The sequence below is a fragment of the Spinacia oleracea genome, chromosome 4 (genome assembly GCF_020520425.1).
Source record: "Spinacia oleracea cultivar Varoflay chromosome 4, BTI_SOV_V1, whole genome shotgun sequence".
Lineage (NCBI taxonomy): Eukaryota > Viridiplantae > Streptophyta > Magnoliopsida > Caryophyllales > Amaranthaceae > Spinacia > Spinacia oleracea.
The window spans coordinates 72,201,122-72,219,974 of NC_079490.1; the positions used below are offsets into that span (position 1 = coordinate 72,201,122).

The 18,853-nt window shown below is 42.5% G+C and overlaps 1 protein-coding gene and 1 non-coding gene across 7 annotated transcripts in view; one reads left to right on the top strand and one right to left on the bottom strand.

The window, feature by feature from the left end:
- The first annotated feature begins 226 nt into the window (after nt 1-226).
- Nucleotides 227-18,853, top strand: part of LOC110775782 (uncharacterized) — a 30,445-nt gene continuing 11,818 nt past the window's right edge. The window contains exons 1-5 of one of the 6 annotated variants that reach the window (XM_056842809.1): nt 227-799; nt 2,915-3,188; nt 12,634-12,749; nt 13,726-14,358; nt 14,434-16,881. In XM_056842809.1, the coding sequence (XP_056698787.1) occupies nt 3,086-3,188; nt 12,634-12,749; nt 13,726-14,358; nt 14,434-15,027 (1,446 nt within the window). In that variant the 5' untranslated portion in view covers nt 227-799; nt 2,915-3,085 and the 3' untranslated portion in view covers nt 15,028-16,881. The other 5 variants (XR_008932302.1, XR_008932304.1, XR_008932303.1 and 2 more) reach the window with 5 other exon arrangements.
- Nucleotides 3,448-3,556, bottom strand: LOC130460396 (small nucleolar RNA R71). Its single transcript, XR_008920274.1, has one exon. It is a non-coding gene; the product is annotated as a small nucleolar RNA R71 (small nucleolar RNA).

Consider the following 18,853-nt stretch of genomic DNA (forward strand, 5'->3'; position numbering starts at 1 on the left):
ACTATTTTGGGTCTTAACTTACTTTTAATAATTATAAGTATATTTTTTTTGTTTTATATTTTATTGTTAAATAAGCCTAAATAGTACTTGGTTATGCTAAAAGTCGTAATTGCTTGAAAAGAAACGGAAGCCCATGGGATTCACATGAGATATTAACAGTTACAACTAATAAAGGGAAGTGAAGAATAGTCCAAGATGTCAAGTGAAGCTCACATTTAATAGAGATTGTGAAAGAGAATGGGTCCACTTAGGTTAAAGAAAGCCCATAAGTAGAAGAAAAGCCAACTAAAACAAGCATTACGTGAGAAATGCTAGTCCAAGGAAGGAAACCCACTAAAAAAATGGAGTTAAGTACTTTCCTTGAAAAGAAGCAGCGTATCAATAAGCTACCTTCGAGCTTCAAGATTGTCGGCAAAATTATAGATAGTTGGGTATAAACACAGCTGTTCTTATCGAATCGGAGAGGGGTTATCCAAGCAGTAGAGAAGATCAACGAGATGCTGAAATTTCGGATCCCGATCTTAGCAATTAGGGGTTTAATTTCCTTGTTCTTCACGCACTTGGAGTATATAAATATACTTCCCCTGCTCAGTTTAGGAGGAGGATATACACAAAAACCTAGCCGAAAATCACACAAAGAGCAAGGGAATTTGAGTGAGTCGTAATTGGGCAATTAGTGAAGAGAAGATAGCCATTGGAGGGAAGCTTAGTCTTAATTCCAAGGTTGAACAAGGTCGACGGTGAATCGCAGGGTCGAAGCCGAGGTTCTTTCGGATGTTCTTGGGAGTATACTTAATAAGTCTTCTTCTTACCCAATTGTTCATATTACTACTTATTTGAAGTACTATGTTAATTTGATGAGATACTTTGATTGAAATATTGGTATTATTATTGATTTATGGTTATGATATTTTTCAATTTAATGATTATTTGAATTGTGCTTGTTCTTGATTATTAATTTTGCAATTTGACGTTGATTGTTATCTTTCAAGTGTTGGGTTGTGAATTATTGCTATCTATACAATTTGGCTTAGTTTAAATCGTATAGTGAAGTAGTCCCTAATTTAGGTTGAGTCTGCGATTATGGTTTGGCTTAAATTAGAGAGCAATATCAATCTAAATAATCTTTCATTTATGTGATTAGATTAGTTAGGATTAATGAGGACTAATGAGGAATAATCTTTCATTTATGTGATTAGATTAATGCTTCCAATTCTAATTCATACAAGTTGCGATCATATTTTTGTTAATTAGATTGGTTTAGAGTAAATTTCGGCTTAGTTCAATTTTGATTTCAAGTAAGGGAGACAAGGAGTCTTTGTTATCTTAGGCTCTACAGTTAGTCTAGTTGTTAAAATGATTAATTTCGTAAGGTTGATTGATTAATATTATCAATAGTTTAATTTTAATGGAGTTATAAATAGATTCGGTCAAGTTTGTTGTCACTTGTAAATAGTAGTTTAGTATTAGTTTTAATATTAACAAATAACAATTTCATAAACCCCCCCATAATCGTAAGTATGTAAATACGTAAATAGCGAGCGTAAATATTGTGTATATATTGTATATATATAATACTTCTTTTTAGTTTTAAATTTTGAGTTTAGGAAGTTAAAAATCTCCCAATGGGATCGACCCTTTCTTACCCTTTTACTACTTGTTAATAATTTTTTTTTTTTGAAGGTCTAAGATAGGTTTTTAATATAATACGGTAAACGACTCGTATCAAATTTTGGCGCCGTTGCCGGGGAGATTATTATTCTAAAGTTATAAGTTTAACTAATAATATGTTTATACTTTGGAGTAGTTTATCTGTATACTTATATGTGTAAATAACTAAACTAATACTCTGTAGTACGCAAATTCGGCACTACTACTCTTATTTTTTATGTCTGTAGTCAGTTTATTCAGTTAAAATTGCATAAATGATAGCCTAGACATGTGTGACTTCTGTACTAGTCCATTAGAAGTTTGTGCAATGAGACTAACATGTAATTTTGGTAGCTGCAGTAGAGAATGAATGAAATTAATCAGTATACTTTTTTTTTTTGTATAGCCCTATAGCAATAATTCTTTTCTATGTTTTGTATACTTAATGATTTTATAAGAACCTAACCACTAGTTTAAGGCCGAAATGGTTTACTTAAAAATTAAATGCAGTAAGGCTATTCATGTCCTCTATTCTTTGTATGCATAATTCTAGCTTTTAATAGTTAGATATGTTCATGCGATGTATATGATGTTATAAGTAGTCTGAATTGTGAAAGTGATCAGTACATAAAATTATTTAATCTTGTACGAGTACTATTACCCCTATTTTCCATATGCATTGTTTAAGGAAACTCTATGAGTGGTTTCTAAATGTAATACTAACATAGAGGACAAATCTGAAAGAAAAAAAAACAAAGAGAAAAGGGTCTTATATTATTGGAGATTGATTGCTTGTTTACTTTGGCCAACAATGATTGCGTGTTTCCTTATAATATTTTTTTTTTGCAAGCAAGTTCTGTTAATTAATTTTACATTTGATAGTGCGTATCGTAACATCAGAGAAATGCCAACAACTTAAAAACCATGTTTAACCATTTATGTGAGTTACACTTGTTACTACCCATAACCAATTCTTTTGTAAAATTTGGCTAGGAGTATTTTGGTATGTCCAACAACTTATATTTGGTGTATCTTGCTAATTGGTGTCCTGGTCAGTTATTTAATTGGACTTCGAGTGAATTTTAACTATGTATATATTGCAAGTTACTTGTTGAAATCTAGAATTTTTTAGTGTTTTCATAACTGCAGATTCTCTTGAGCTTAAACATATGTCTAATAGTATAAGATCAGTAGTTAATTAATCTAATAAATATGCACTACATTGTTAATCATGTCCCTAATTAACTAGTAGTTTACTTTTCAGGTGCATGAGTGGTGGCACACCTAATCCTAAACTCAAGCAAATCAGGAAATATATTGATTCCGTAAACATCATAAGTCAAGAGAGATTAATCCACGCTTTTCAAATGATCAACCAGAAGAAGTCAAACCAGAGGAAGTTGAATCAACAGAAGATAGTCTAGAAGGAGCAAAAATGGGTGAAAGAACCTTGAAGGAGATGGCAGCCCCAAATACGAGCGATGATCCTCTCTGCATTGTGTTTCCAGAGTTGGACAAACCCCTCAAACTGAATTCAGGTTTCCTTAATCTTCTTCCCAAATACTATGGGAAGTCCGGTGAGAATCCTCATCGACATTTAAAAGAGTTTAAGGTTGTTTGTTCTTCTATGAATCTTGAAGGAGTTGAACAAGATCATATTAGACTGCATGCTTTTCCTTTTTCTTTGCAAGATGTGGCTAAAGATTGGTTTTATGATCTTCCTGCTGGATCAATTACGACTTGGAATTTTATGGCATCAACTTTTCTAGGAAAGTACTTTCCAGCAAGTCTAATTGGATCCATCAGGAAGGAGATATGTGGCATTAGGCAGCATGATAATGAGTCCTTGTATGAGTATTGGGAACGTTTTAAGAGAATGTGTTCCTCCTGTCCCCAACATCAGATTAGTGACCAACTATTAATTCAATACTTTTATGAAGGCCTATTGCCTACTGATAGGGGTATGATAGATGCTTCGAGTGGGGGGGCACTAGTGGATAAAACACCAACCCAAGCTAGGGCTTTAATTTCTAATATGGCTCAGAACACCCAACAACATGGTACTAGAAATGATGTTAAAAGAGTAAATGGAGTTGAATTAAGTGGTATTCAGAATCAATTACAAGAAAATGCTCAACAAATTGCTACTTTAACTACTCTTGTGTCTAAAATTGTTGCTAGTAATGAGTCTAAAGCTAGAGTGTGTGGAATTTGTTGTAATGAGTCTCATCCTACTGATAAATGTCCTGACTTGCATTCTGAGGATGTGAATGCTATAGGTGGTTATTCTGGTCAAAGAAAATATGATCATTACCCACAAACTTGTAATGAAGGTTGGAAAGACCACCCTAACCTAAGGTATGGAAATAGACCACAACTTCCACAATCTAATCAACCAAGGCAATATGGTCAACAAAATCCACCACCCCAATCTGGTCCTTCACTAGAAGATTTAGTTAAGCAACTAACAAATCAAATAGGGCAAGTCCATAACCAAGGTGTTGAGTATCAAAAGAAAACTGACACGCGCCTTCATCACATAGACACTCAAATAGGTCAGATTTGCACTTCTCTAAGTAATCTTGAAACTCAACTTTCAGGTAAACTTCCATCACAAACAATCCCTAATCCCAATGGTCATGTTAAAGCTGTCACACTTAGGAGTGGTAAAGTGTTAACTGAACCTAAAATGAAAAGTCATGAAGTTGAAAAAGAGATAGAAGTCAATCCTAAAGTTGGATCAGGGGAAAGAGTGGAAAGTGAGGGTATTGGGAAGGAAACTGAAATAGAAAATGCAGGGAAGGGTAAAACTGAAAATAATTCTGTTGTTCCTCGCTTTAAAGATTTGCCCCCTTTCCCTTCTCGCTTTGCTAAGGCTAAGAAAGAGAGTCTTGACAATGAAAATCTAGAAACTTTTAGGAAAATTGAAGTCAATATTCCCCTTCTTGTTGCTATTAATCAGGTACCTCGTTATGCAAAGGTTTCTTAAGGAACTTTGTACTAACAAAAGACAGTTTCGTCCTTCTGAAAAGGTAAGTATGGGGGAAAATATTTCAGCTATTATTCAAAAGAAGCTTCCCCCTAAGTGTAAGGATCCTGGCATGTTTTGTATTCCTTGCAAAATTGGTGATTCTAAGTTTGAAAGGTGTATGTTAGATTTAGGAGCCTCCATTAACGTTAAGCCGAAATCTGTTTATGATACTTCAAATGTGGATTCTTTGTCTAAAACTGATATTTTTATTCAGTTAGCTGATAGATCTAACGCATTTCCAATAGGAGTTTTAGAAGATGTACTTGTGCAAGTGAATGAATTGATATTTCCTGCTGATTTTTATGTTCTTGTTATGGGTGATAGAAGCGATAGTGTTCCACTGTTGTTAGGTAGACCATTCCTAAAAAGTTCTAAGACTAAAATTGATGTTCATGAGGGTAACTTAACTATGGAATTTGAGGGGGAAATGATTAAATTTAATATTTTTGATGCTATGAGATACCCAAGTGATATAAATTATGTCAGTTCTATAGATACTTTTGATGCTTTTGATTGGATGGCTCAGGAGGTTGCTTTTAGAGCTTTGTAACCACCGATTTAAAAGGCTCTTAAATGGCTTTTAAATGGCTGTTTAAAGCTCTTGTAACCACCGGTTTTTAGCTAATTGTTTAGGCTATTTATAGCCAGCTTGTTGAATGGAATAAAACAACCAATTTTGAAGAATAAACACTTGTTTTTAGTTTACTTTAAATTATTGATTATAATTCAACATTTTCTTTGTTTTGGACGTGTTTCCTACTCAAAGAGCCGATTGTGAGTCAATTGGTCTTGCCTTTCAATCACGTTTGACGAGCTATAGGTCTAGCTTGTTAATCAACTATCCTTACTCATACAACGAGTTTTTAAACTTGTATCATTTGTGGTATCAGAGCTGCTGTTCGTGATTCTTACGAGCTAAAATGGATTTTGACGATCCTGACTTTCTACAACATCTCCAAGAAGCCTTGAAGAACGTTCGAGATGCGGGATTTTGAAGGCATCCTAGACGTGATCCACTACGGGTTGTGGATGAATTCAAAGCTACGTAAAAGGTATTTGCCAACAACTCATAGAATAACGACTTATCGTAAAATTGTTGAATTGAGGCAAGGGAAAATGAGTGTGGCTGAATATATTGATGAGTTTGAAAAGTTGTCCTTAGTGGGGGAAATTGAGGAGATTGAGGAACAAAAACTGTCTAGATTTTTAAGGGGTTTAAACTACAATATTGCCAATACCGTAGACCTTTATCCATATTCTGATTTTGATACTCTTTGTGGACTTTGTTTAAAATTGGAAAACCAAGGGAAAGAAAAATATGGGGGAGGGTCAAATATGGATGGTAAGGCCAAGTCTTGGTCTAAATCTGAACCTATCTTGAAACCAAACACATCACCTAGTACCGTAGGTTCAAGTAATTCTACGGCTGCCCCAAAATTAGTTAATTCAACCAAAGAAACAAGTCTGTCCAAGGTGCGTTGTTTTAAGTGTCAAGGGTTTGGGAATAATCAAAATGCATGTCCAAATAAACGGATAGTGACCTTGAGAGAAGCTGGTTGAATGCCGTGAGGAGTTATTTGAAGAGGAGAAGAGGTTGGGGGACGTATTTGTGTTTGATGAGAGTGGCGATGAAGAGGAGGAGGAGGGGTATGAGGCTCCAGTTTATGACACGAATCTGGTTCTTAGAGCTCTACAAACCCAAATTGCATCTACTGTTTCGGACCAACGAGATCAGTTGTTTCATACTAACTGTCTAGTGAAAGAAAGTGGTGTAGTGTGATTGTTGATGGGGGGAGTTGCACCAATGTTGCTTCTAGTGAGATGGTTTCGAAATTAGGCTTAATCACTACAGCCCATCCTAGGCTATACGCACTCCATTGGCTCGATGATGGTAATAGTGTGAAGGTGTCGAAACAAGTAAGGGTTGGTTTGGCTATTGGTTCGTATGTGGATGAGAGTCTTTGTGATGATATTCCTATGGATGCTTGTCATATTTTGTTGGGTCGTCCTTGGTAGTTTGATAGGGACGTGGTTCACAAGGGGAGAAGCAACGAGTATGAATTGAGAGACAAAGGCAAGAAGATTGTGCTAAAGCCTATGTAATCACAAGCGGTTCGATCCATGAGTGTGCAGCAAAAAAAGAAGCCGAATCTCACCATGTTGGCTAGTGAACGAGAGATTGAGCAAGCTCTAGATCATGGAGAGTTGGTGTATTTGCTCGTGGCTAAGGAAAGTTCGATCGAAGGCTAAAATTGGAAAGAAGGCAGTCCCATTGCCGAGTTGCTTTTTGAGTTCAAGGATGTATTTCCCGGCGAATTACCACCAGGTTTGCCTCCTATTCGTGGTATTGAACATCAAATTGATTTTGTTCTAGGAACTTCTTTGCCTAATAAGGCTGCTTATCGTCGTAATCCGGGGGAAATAAAGGAGTTGCAAAAACAAATTGATGAACTTGTGAGTCGAGGCTATGTCAGAGAAAGCTTGAGTCCATGTGATGTTCCGGTGTTGCTTGTGCCTAAGGAAGATGGGTCATGACGTATGTGTGTTGATAGTAGGGCTGTGAATAACATTACCATCAAGTATCGTTTTCCGATTCTGAGACTTGATGATATGTTAGATGACCTACATGGTTCGAAGTTGTTCTAAAAAATTGATTTGCGGAGTGGTTATCATCAGATTCGGATGCGTGAAGGAGATGAGTAGAAAACGGCTTTTAAGACAAAACATGGTTTGTATGAATGGACCGTCATGCCATTTGGTCTCACTAATGCTCCTAGTATGTTTATGAGGCTAATGAACGAATTGCTTAAATCATTTTTGGGCAGATTCGTTGTGGTATATCTCGATGACATCAAGTGTATAGTAAGAACAAAGAGGGGCATCTGATTCATTTGAGGGATGTTTTTGAAACCCTTAGAGCTCAAAAGCTCTATGGGAAGCTAGAGAAGTGTTAGTTCCTTGTTGATCATGTGGTATTCTTAGGCTATGTGGTTTCGAAGGATGGGGTGTCCGTGGATCATTCCAAAATCGAGGCTATCAAATCATGGACTAGGCCATGATTTGATAGCCTCGATCATGGACTGATCCACGGACACCCCATCCTTCGAAACCACATAGCCCTAGAATACCACATTATCAACAAGAACGAACACTTCTCTAGCTTCCCATAGAGCTTTTGAGCTCTAAGGGTTTCAAGAACATCCCTCAAATGAATCAGATGCTCCTTTTGGTTCTTACTATACACTTGATGTCATCGAGAATACCACAACGAATCTGCCCAAAAATGATTTAAACACTTCGTTCATTAGCCTCATAAACATACTAGGAGCATTAGTGAGACCAAATGGCATGACGGTCCATTCATACAAACCATGTTTTGTCTTCAAAGCCGTTTTCTACTCATCTCCTTCACGCATCCGAATCTGATGATAACCACTCCGCAAATAAAGTTTTGAGAACAACTTCGAACCATGGAGGTCATCTAACATATCATCAAGTCTCGGAATCGGAAAACGATACTTGATGGTAATGTTATTCACAGCCCTACTATAAACACACATACGCCATGACCCATCTTCCTTAGGCACAAGCAACACCGGAACATCACATGGACTCAAGCTTTCTCTAACATAGCCTCGACTCACAAGTTCATCAATTTCTTTTTGCAACTCCTTTATTTTCTCCGGATTGCAACGATAAGCAGCCTTATTGGGCAAAGAAGTTCCTGGAATAAGATCAATTTGATGTTCAATACCACGAATAGGAGGCAAACCTGGTGGTAATTCGTCGGGAAATACATCCTTGAACTCAAAAAGCAACTCGGCAATGGGACTGCCTTCTTTCCAATTTTGTCCTTCGATCGAACTTTCCTTAGCCACGAGCAAATACACCAATTCTCCATGATCTAGAGCTTGCTCAATCTCTCGTTCACTAGCCAGACAAATGCACCTTTCTTCTAATAACTAGTAATAGGACTAGTAATGGTACTGAAATCACGAATAAAACATCTATAAAATGAAGCAAGACCATGAAATGAACGCACCTCACTTATATATTTAGGACTCGGCCATGATTTGATAGCCTCGATCTTGGACTGATCCATGAACACCCCATCCTTCGAAACCACATAGCCCAAGAATACCACATTATCAACAAGGAACGAACACTTCTCTAGCTTCCCATAGAGCTTTTGAGCTCTAAGGGTTTCATAAACATCCCTCAAATGAATCAGATGCTCCTTTTGGTTCTTACTGTACACTTGATGTCATCGAGACATACCACAACGAATCTGCCCAAAAATGATTTAAGCACTTCGTTCATTAGCCTCATAAACATTCTAGGAGCATTAGGGAGACCAAATGGCATGACGGTCCATTCATACAAACCATGTTTTGTCTTAAAAGCCGTTTTCTACTCATCTCCTTCACGCATCCGAATCTGATGATAACCACTCCGCAAATCAATTTTTGAGAACAACTTCGAACCATGGAGGTCATCTAACATATCATCAAGTCTCGGAATCGAAAAACGATACTTGATGGTAATGTTATTCACAGCCCTACTATAAACACACATACGCCATGATCCATCTTCCTTAGGCACAAGCAACACCGGAACATCACATGGACTCAAGCTTTCTCTAACATAGTCTCGACTCACAAGTTTATCAATTTGTTTTTGCAACTCCTTTGTTTCCTCCGGATTGCAACGATAAGCAGCCTTATTAGGCAAAGAAGTTCCTGGAACAAGATCAATTTGATGTTCAATACCACGAATAGGAGGCAAACCTGGTGGTAATTCGTCGGGAAATACATCCTTGAACTCAAAAAGCTACTCGGCAATGGGACTGCCTTCTTTCCAATTTTGGCCTTCGATCGAACTTTCCTTAGCCACGAGCAAATACACAAACTCTCCATGATCTAGAGCTGGCTCAATCTCTCGAGCACTAGCCAACATGGTGAGATTCGGCTTCTTTTTTTGTTGCACACTCATGGATCGAACCGCTTGTGATTACATAGGCTTTAGAACAATCTTCTTGCCTTTGTCTCTCAATTCATACTCGTTGCTTCTCCCCTTGTGAACCACGTCCCTATCAAACTACCAAGGACGACCCAACAAAATATGACAAGCATCCATAGGAATAACATCACAAAGAATCTCATCCACATACGAACCAATAGCCAAACCAACCCTTACTTGTTTCGACACCTTCACACTATTACCATCATCGAGCCAATGGAGTGCGTATGGCCTAGGATGGGCTGTAGTGATTAAGCCTTATTTCGAAACCAACTCACTAGAAGCAACATAGTTGCAACTCCTCCATCAACAAGCACACTACACCACTTATCTTTCAATAGACAGTTAGTATGAAACACCTGATCTCGTTGGTCCGAAACAGTAGATGCAATTGGGTTTGTAGAGCTCTAAGAACCAGATTTGTGTCATAAACTGGAGCCTCATACCCCTCCTCCTCCATTTCATCGCCACTCTCATCAAACACAAATACGTCCCCAACCTCTTCTCCTCTTCAAACAACTCCTCACGACGATCAACAGCTTCTCTCAAGGTCACTACCTGTTTATTTGGACACGCATTTTGATCATGCCCAAACCCTTGACACTTAAAATAACGCACCTTGGAGAGACTTGTTTCTTTGGCTGAGTTAACTAATTTTGGGGCAGCCGTAGAATTACTTGAACCTACGGTACTAGGTGATGTGTTTGGTTTCAAGATAGGTTCGGATTTAGACCAAGACTTGGCCTTACCATCTGTTGTGGGGTTTTTCTGGTGAGATACCTTGGAGGTTTCTTGGTAACTTTTAAAGATTAAACAAGATTGTATTTTTATATAGAGAGAGAAAGTAGAGAGAAGGCAGAGCAACAATTGCCCTAGAATGTATTGATTGTGACCCCTTTTTCTAGGGAAGTGGGAATATTTATAGTACTAGGTTTTTGTGGGAATGACCTAATATTCCCCTTACATGATTGGCTGGGGAATGGGAGAAGGACACGTGTCCTTTCTCCTTACAATTCTCTGATCCCTTGTAGCAATAGTGGGCTATTTGGGCCTATTGTGCTTAGTAATTCACTTGGGATACATACTAATTAAGCCATTTTCCAGGTATAGGTTTTATACGTACATTTATACATACTTAAATACATACATTGTAGATACCTAGATTAATACTCATGCCCCGGAGTAGACTTTGCATGATTTCTGCTTAGGGGGCGCAATACGTGCCAGGTGTCACATCTTCATTGGTGCACGAAGGCATGGTAATTTTGCCCACAACCTTTGCCCCTCAAGAAGGGCATTTCTGGAAACACTTTCCGGGTATCGCTTCTTGATCTTTGATTTGCATCTTCATCTTTGGGTCAGTTGTTGAGGGGGTGACACGTGTCACCTTTCTCTATTTTGCCCCTCCCTATATATAGAGGGGGGGGGTAAATTTCATTTTTTTACATTTCGTTTTCACAGAGCTCTCATAGGCGATTTCCGGCGTGTTCCTACCACCATCAGGCGATTTCCGGCCACCACGAGACTCATCCTTTTCCTCGTCAAACTCATCCTGTTCTTCGCGAAATTCATCCCGTTCTTCGCGAAACTCATCCTGTTCTTCACCAAGTACTTCGCGGATCTTTCAAGGTTAGTTTTCGCCTTTCTTGTTTTTGTTATCCTCTCGTCATTTTTCTCTTTGTTAGCGGCCGACCTCTTAGTACTAGGTAAGGGTTTAAAGGTTTTATTTAAGATTTTTCCGCCGTTCATCTTTTGTCGGGGCGGACGTCCAATCGCGTCTTTTTCTTCATTGTTGGTCACCCCTAAGCCGTGCTTCGTTCACTATGCAGAAGGCATGGCTAGAACCAAGCAAACGGCAGATCCTACGCGCCTGCGCTTGCGGGAAGGAGCATCGACACCTCCTAGGGAGAGATATTCTTCCACCGCCTCGGCAGTCGACGAAGAATTTGCCGAACTCTTTCAAGAGATCGACGAGTACGTCGAGGCGGGGGGGCAGGCGGCAAGCTCGTCGGAGGGTACAGCGAGCCAGGCAGTGGGGGAGCCAAGCGTCGCTCCATTGTCATCGGCCGCCGAGGAGCAAGAAGCTGCTCCCCAGCTTATTAGGCCCAGAGGACGGGAGGAGGCCCAATTGCTTCCGTCAGAAATTCACCCAGACGTGGGCTGGATGCGGTGGCTAGACAGGCACGGAGCCAAGATGAGGGATGACCTCTGCGTGGGGGAAGGGTACCAAATGTGCGTGCCGGCCGGTCTGGACTCGACCGTCAGCCTGCTTGCCGAGGGAGAATTCCCTGTGTATGCCGCGTCAATCAAACTCGGCATGAGATTCCCTCCACACCCCTTCGTTGTGGAGGTGTTAGATGGTTTTAATATTGGGGTGGCCCAGCTGACCCCCAACTCATGGGCGGATATCTTTGGCTACATTGCCAAATGTGCGCTGAACGACGTGGAGCCGTCCTTCAACGCCTTTCTGCATCTGGTCTCCCTCTCTCGTTCCCCCAGTGCCGCCAAAGGGTGGTTTAATCTGAGCAGCCGTGGTACCTACCAGACAGTGGTCGGCAAGCTCAGCAAGTGGCATATGTGGAGGAAGAGGTGGGTCGTGTTTTACACGGACGACCAGGAGATGTATGAGCGAATGAGCCGTTGGAACTGCAACGCCAACTTCATGGATCGTGACGAGCCCCTTCCACCCCTTACTGCCGAAGAGTGGGATCAGATAATGGTCCTGTTCAGGGCCAACACTTACCACTTAACAGTGGATAAGAGTTTCCATGTGCCGGCCGAGTGGTTGCCGCACATTAGCCAGTTTCGGAACGAGGCTTTTCTAGCGGCCGTAGGCTTAGGATATTCCATGACTCGAGGTTGTATGCCAATTTATGTGCCGCTCTGCCTTGGTCTTATTCATTTTTCTAACTTTGGATTTCTTTTGTTCTCAGAGGAAGGAATGAGCAAGTTGTCGGCGGCGGATACCGGGAAAGGCGATATGACCGATTGGATGGCGGACATCTATGAGGCCAAGATGCAAAAAGCCAAGGCCGAGTTGGAGGAGAAGGTGAGTATTCTCTTAGGTTGTTTTTTGCAAGTTAAGCTTCCTCCGTCCATTGTCTATAGTGGACGTCTATTTAGTGACGAGCCGATATCCTGACATGTGACCCATGTTTGCTAATGTTGGCCTCGTCACTTTTTAATGACGGGCCCCTTTGTGAGTGTTTTTCCTGTGGTTGCCAAGGTACGCCTCGTCACCTTTTAAGACGGGCCACCCCCACCCCTTTTTTACAAGTGACTCGTGGTTGATAGGGTACGCCTCGTCATTTTCGAGACGGGCGTCCTTTTTTATGACGAGCCATTTTTATATGAGTGTTGCACTTGATAAGGTATGCCTCGTCATTTTTAAGACGGGCGTCCTTTTTTAATGACGAGCCACTATTTAATGACTTGTGATTGATAAGGTACGCCCCGTCATTTTTAAGACGGGCGTCCTTTTTCAATGACGAGCCACTGTTCTGTGAGTGACTTGTGATTGAAAAGGTACGCCTCGTCATTTTTGAGACGGGCGTCCTTTTTAATGACGAGCCACTGTTCTGTGAGTGACTTGTGATTGATGAGGTACGCCTCGTCATTTTTGAGACGGGCGTCCTATTTAATGACGAGCCACTGTTCTGTGAGTGACTTGTGATTGATGAGGTACGCCTCGTCATTTTTGAGATGGGCGTCCTTTTTAATGACGAGCCACTACATGGTGAGTGACTTGTGATTGATGAGGTACGCCTCGTCATTTTTGAGACGGGCGTCCTTTTTAATGACGAGCCACTGTTCTGTGAGTGACTTGTGATTGATGAGGTACGCCTCGTCATTTTTGAGATGGGCGTCCTTTTTAATGACGAGCCACTACATGGTGAGTGACTTGTGATTGATCAGGTACGCCGTCATTTTTAAGATGGGCGTCCTTTTTAATGACGAGCCACTATATGGTGAGTGACTTGCGATAGATGACGAGGCCTAATATTTGACTGTCCTTTCTTTTTTAGCAAGCTAAGGACGCGGCTAGGGCGTCAGGGAAGAAGAAGGGGACAACTCTGTCCCAGCTGAAGAAGAGAGCTGTGCCGGCTGGCTCGGAGACTCCGAGTACCTTCAAGAAGCCAAAACCCCTACCTCGCCGTCTCGTGAAGAAAGACGAGTCGAAGGTTGCTGAGGGGGGATGCCCCGATGACGAAGAGATGGGCGTGGACAAGCCGTCTCTGGTGGTGGACTTGGTGTCCAAATCGAGGTCCGGTGGGCATCCGGACGAGCTGGAGGACCCTCTTTCGGGAATCCCGGCCGACGTCCGCTCTCAAATACCGGCGGAGGTGGCCCGCCGAGCTAGGTCTTCGGGCGGTAAGTATTATTCGAACGTCGTTCAGACGTATCGAGCCTCCTCTGGCAGTTCTTCTTACTCTCCGCGTCATCCTAAGGCCGTTGTTTTTCCTATAGCCAAAGACAAAGGGAAGGATGCAGCTGCTGCCGAGGACGAGAACGTACCTGCTACTCCCCACTATTCGTCAAAGGATAGGGTGGCTATATGCCGCAAGGTTTTTAAGGCCGTCCCCGCAGAGTATGTTGCTTCTCTTCCTGGCCGCAAGACTAACGCCCAGTTTGGTGCGATCCAGGCCACTCTTCTCGACGTAAGTCTATTTCCAACTTGCTTGTACTTGTCTTCTCTTTTAGAGTCATTTACTAATATGTAGCTTCTTTTGCAGTTGTTCTGCCGCATGGAATTCTGCAAGAGTTGGAAGACCCGCACTGCTGAGGAGCTCAAAGCTCAGGTGGCTGAGTCCACCCACCATGGCGACTATGCGTTCAAGTCCATCGAAGAGGTCCGCCTGCAGATGCAGACGACCATAGACCTTCAAGCGAAGGAGGTAGCTGCGTTGAGATCTGACAAGGCCGAGCTGCTTAAGAAGATCTTGGCGCAGGACAAGGACATGGTGGCAATGGTCGAGGAGGCCAAGACAGCGGCGGCGGAAATACGGGCGCTTCAGGACCAGTTGCGGGAGTACCCTCAGGTCAAAGAGGCGGCTAAGGAAGCCGAGCATCTTCGTGGGGAGCTGGAGACGGCCAGATCGCAAGTTCGCACCTTGCGTGAGCGTCTTCTGGAATCCTATGATCAGGGGGAACAAGCGACCAAGGACGCTGTTAAGCACGCCTGGGAGAGCCACATGTCAGAGTATGATCTTGGGTGGTTCCAGCGGCGAATGGAGCACAGTGCCGCTGTGTTGGCTGCTGAACGTCTTGGTCAGCCGCCCCCTGAGTTTGTATCATCTGATGACGAGGACGATGCGGCCGCTCCCTGATTTGCTTCCTTTCCTGCTTTTTTTTTAAAATTTTATTCAAGCGTTCCCGTGCCTAAGGGCAAAAACAATTATGTTGTAAAGTTTTGGCGCTGATGGCGTCTGTATCATTGTGCCTGCTGAGCACACAACAATTTTCTTTCTTTTTTCTGGTCAAGAATTCTGAGCTACTTTTACACGCCTTTCTACGGGCGTTGTTTTATAAGTAAATAGGTTTTTTGATGCTTCTCTTATCTCGCATTTACTTGCTCTTCATAATTTGATTATTCCTTAATCAATAGGCTTAATCAATAGGTATGATTGCCAAGGTGCAACCGAGTGTACACTAAGCACGTTGATGCCGCAGGCAACTGAGTATGCGCTAGGCCCTACTTTGGTCGTCACTTTCTTTGGCGGCGTGTCTATAACGATATTGATTGACGCAAGTCAATCAATAGGTATGATTGCCGCTAGACATGCTCGTCAAATGGACTGTACGGCCAAACGTTCGTGCCGCCTAACTTTGAGCAAACAACCTTTGTTTCGAAGTTAATCGTGCCGCTTAACTTTTGAGCGGACAACCTTTGTTTCCAAGTGGTTGGTGCCGCTGGCAACTGAGCATGTGCTAGGCCCCACTGTGGTCGTCGCCTTCTTTGGCGAGCATGTCTATAACGATATTGATTGGCGCAAGTCAATCAATAGGTATGATTGCCGCTAGACATGCTCGTCAAATGGACTGGCCGGCCAAACATGCGTGCCGCCGCGCTTTTTAGCAAACAACCTTAGTCTCTTTGATATTGGTGCCGCAGGCAACTGAGCATCCGCTAGGCACTACTGTGATAGTCGCTTTCTTTGGCGAGCGTGTCTATAACGATATTGATTGACGTAAGTCAATCAATAGGTATGATTGCCGCTAGACATGCTCGTCAAATGGGCTGGACGGCCATATTTTCGTGCCGCCGCACTTTTGAGCAAACAACCTATGTTTCAAAGTTGATCGTGCCGCTGAACTTTTGAGCGGACAACCTTTGTTTCCAAGTGGTTGGTGCCGCTGGCAACTGAGCATGTGCTAGGCCCCACTGTGGTCGTCGCCTTCTTTGGCGAGCATGTCTATAACGATATTGATTGGCGCAAGTCAATCAATAGGTATGATTGCCGCTAGACATGCTCGTCAAATGGACTGGCCGGCCAAACATGCGTGCCGCCGCGCTTTTTAGCAAACAACCTTAGTCTCTTTGATATTGGTGCCGCAAGCAACTGAGCATCCGCTAGGCACTACTGTGATAGTCGCTTTCTTTGGCGAGCGTGTCTATAACGATATTGATTGACGTAAGTCAATCAATAGGTATGATTGCCGCTAGACATGCTCATCAAATGGGCTGGACGGCCATATTTTCGTGCCGCCGCACTTTTGAGCAAACAACCTATGTTTCAAAGTTGTTCATGCCACTGGGCTTTTGAGCGAACAACCTATGTTTCAAAGTTGTTCATGCCGCTGGGCTTTTGAACAAATAACTTACGATTTAAGTTTATTTGTGCCGCTGGCACTTATTATGCTGTACTGGTCGGCCAGCGGCTTGCTTATATTGGGAGGGGAGTTGGATAGGTGATCAGCCTACAACTTGGTGCTAATCTGGGCCACTTCTTAGGCTTCAAACAATTAGTCTTGCTGAGTTTTTGCTAATCTGGGCCACTTCTCAGGCCGTCATACAATTAGGCTTTGGTTATGCATTGGAGTGTATATTTTTATATTCATTGTGCGAGCAATAAATATTACGAGACAAATAGAGTAGTATTATTTATAACTTTGCAAGGCGAATTTAGCCGGTTACAAAAGTAATTATTACCCTACTATGACCATTAGAGGCCGCCCCTTGGGCAATGGATCGTGGTAAGTAAGACAAGGCTTAGCACATATCTAGAAGAAATATTTCTTGAGATTGTCGGCATTCCAAGTGCGCGAAATAGGGCGGCCTTGCATGTCTTGAATGCGGTAGGTTCCATCTCTAACTTCATCATAGATCTCGTAAGGTCCCTCCCAAGTGGGCGTCAGCTTACCTTGTTCATTTGCTCGTCCTGTGGACTCCATTTTTCTGAGGACGAAATCTCCCACTTTGAGCACTCTATTAGAGACTCTCTTGTTGTATTCTCTTGCCATCCTTATCTTGTACAGCTGTTGTCTGAGCGCTGCATTTCCTCTAACCTCGGGCAGAAAGTCCAAGGCTGCTTTCATTGTCTCCCAGTTAGCATTTTCGTCATACAGCATGACTCTCAACGTTGGCTCACACATTTCTATGGGTAGGACAGCCTCGGCGCCATAGGCTAGCAAGAAGGGTGTTTCACCGGTTGAATTCTTAGCCGTGGAGCGGATGGACCATAAGACATTTGGCAGCTCATCAGCCCATAGACCTTTGGCTTCGTCAAGCTTCTTTTTCATTCCTTCAGAGATAATTTTGTTGAACGCCTCAACCTGACCATTGGCTTGGGGTCGTCCGACTAATGCAAAACAGGTGTGTATACCGTGATCTGCCAGCCACTCTTTCAGCTTAGGCGTCTCAAACTGGGGCCCATTATCGAAGACGATAGCCTGTGGAATCCCAAAGCGAGTCATGATGTTCTTCCAAATGAATGCTCTCACATCAGCAGTTTTTATGTTTTTGAGCGCTTCTGCCTCCACCCATTTGGTGAAGTAATCTACAGCAACGATGACATAACGCCTTCCTCCTGGTGCGGTCGTGAATGGGCCTAGGAGATCCATCCCCCATTTAGCAAATGGAATTGGGCTTGTAATGGGCGTCAGAACTCGTGCCGGTTGATGTATTAGGTGAGAAAAGCGCTGACATTTGTCACACTTTTTGACCAGTGAGATTGCGTCCTCCATAAGGGTCGGCCAGTAATAGCCGGTTCGAAGTGCCTTTTCAGCCAAAGCCCTTCCACCAATATGCGAGCTGCACAACCCCTGATGAAGGTCTTCTAGAATTTCCTGCCCCTTCTCAGGTGTTACACATCTTAACAAAGGACGGGAGTAGGCCTTTTTGTAGAGGGTGCCGTTCCACATTTCAAACCAAGAACATTTCTTTTGAAGTTTTGCCGCTTCCCTTGAGTCTTCGGGCAAGACTCCATTCATTTTGAAGTTTACTATGTCATCCATCCATGTGGACGTTCTGTCAAGAGTTTCCACCTCCATTTGCTCAACACTTTTGTGCTCTTTTACCTCCCAAAACACGTGCCGAGGGGTATCACAAGACGCGGAACTTGCCAACTTTGACAGGGCATCAGCTTGGTTATTTTCCGAGCGAGGGACTTGCCTTACTTCAAAACTTTTCAGTGGCTCTACTTCCTGATGGACGGCCTGCATGTATTTGACCATAGTCGGATCCCTAGCTTCGTAGGTCCCATTAACTTGGCTCACAATCAGTTGGGAGTCAGATAGTGCTACAATCTCCTCGGCGCCTGCCGCCTTACACATTTTAATGCCACAAAGCAGGGCTTCATATTCGGCTTCATTATTTGACGCCTGGAAGTTAAATCGCATAGCATATTCAAAAGTATCTCCTTCTGGGGAGTGACAGATTATCCCTGCTCCACATCCATTCTGTGTGGATGAGCCGTCTACATACACTGTCCACACTGTGCTTGTATTCTTGGCAAAGTCTGGCCTCGTCATTTCAACAATGAAGTCGGCACATGCCTGCCCTTTGACAGCTTTCCTCGGCTCATAGGTGATATCAAAGGCGTTCAGCTCTATTGCCCAATTCAGCATTCGTCCTGACGCCTCCAGCTTTGTGAAGGGCAGTTTGAGCGGCTGATCGGTGTAGATCACTATTTTGTGAGCTAAGAAATAAGGACG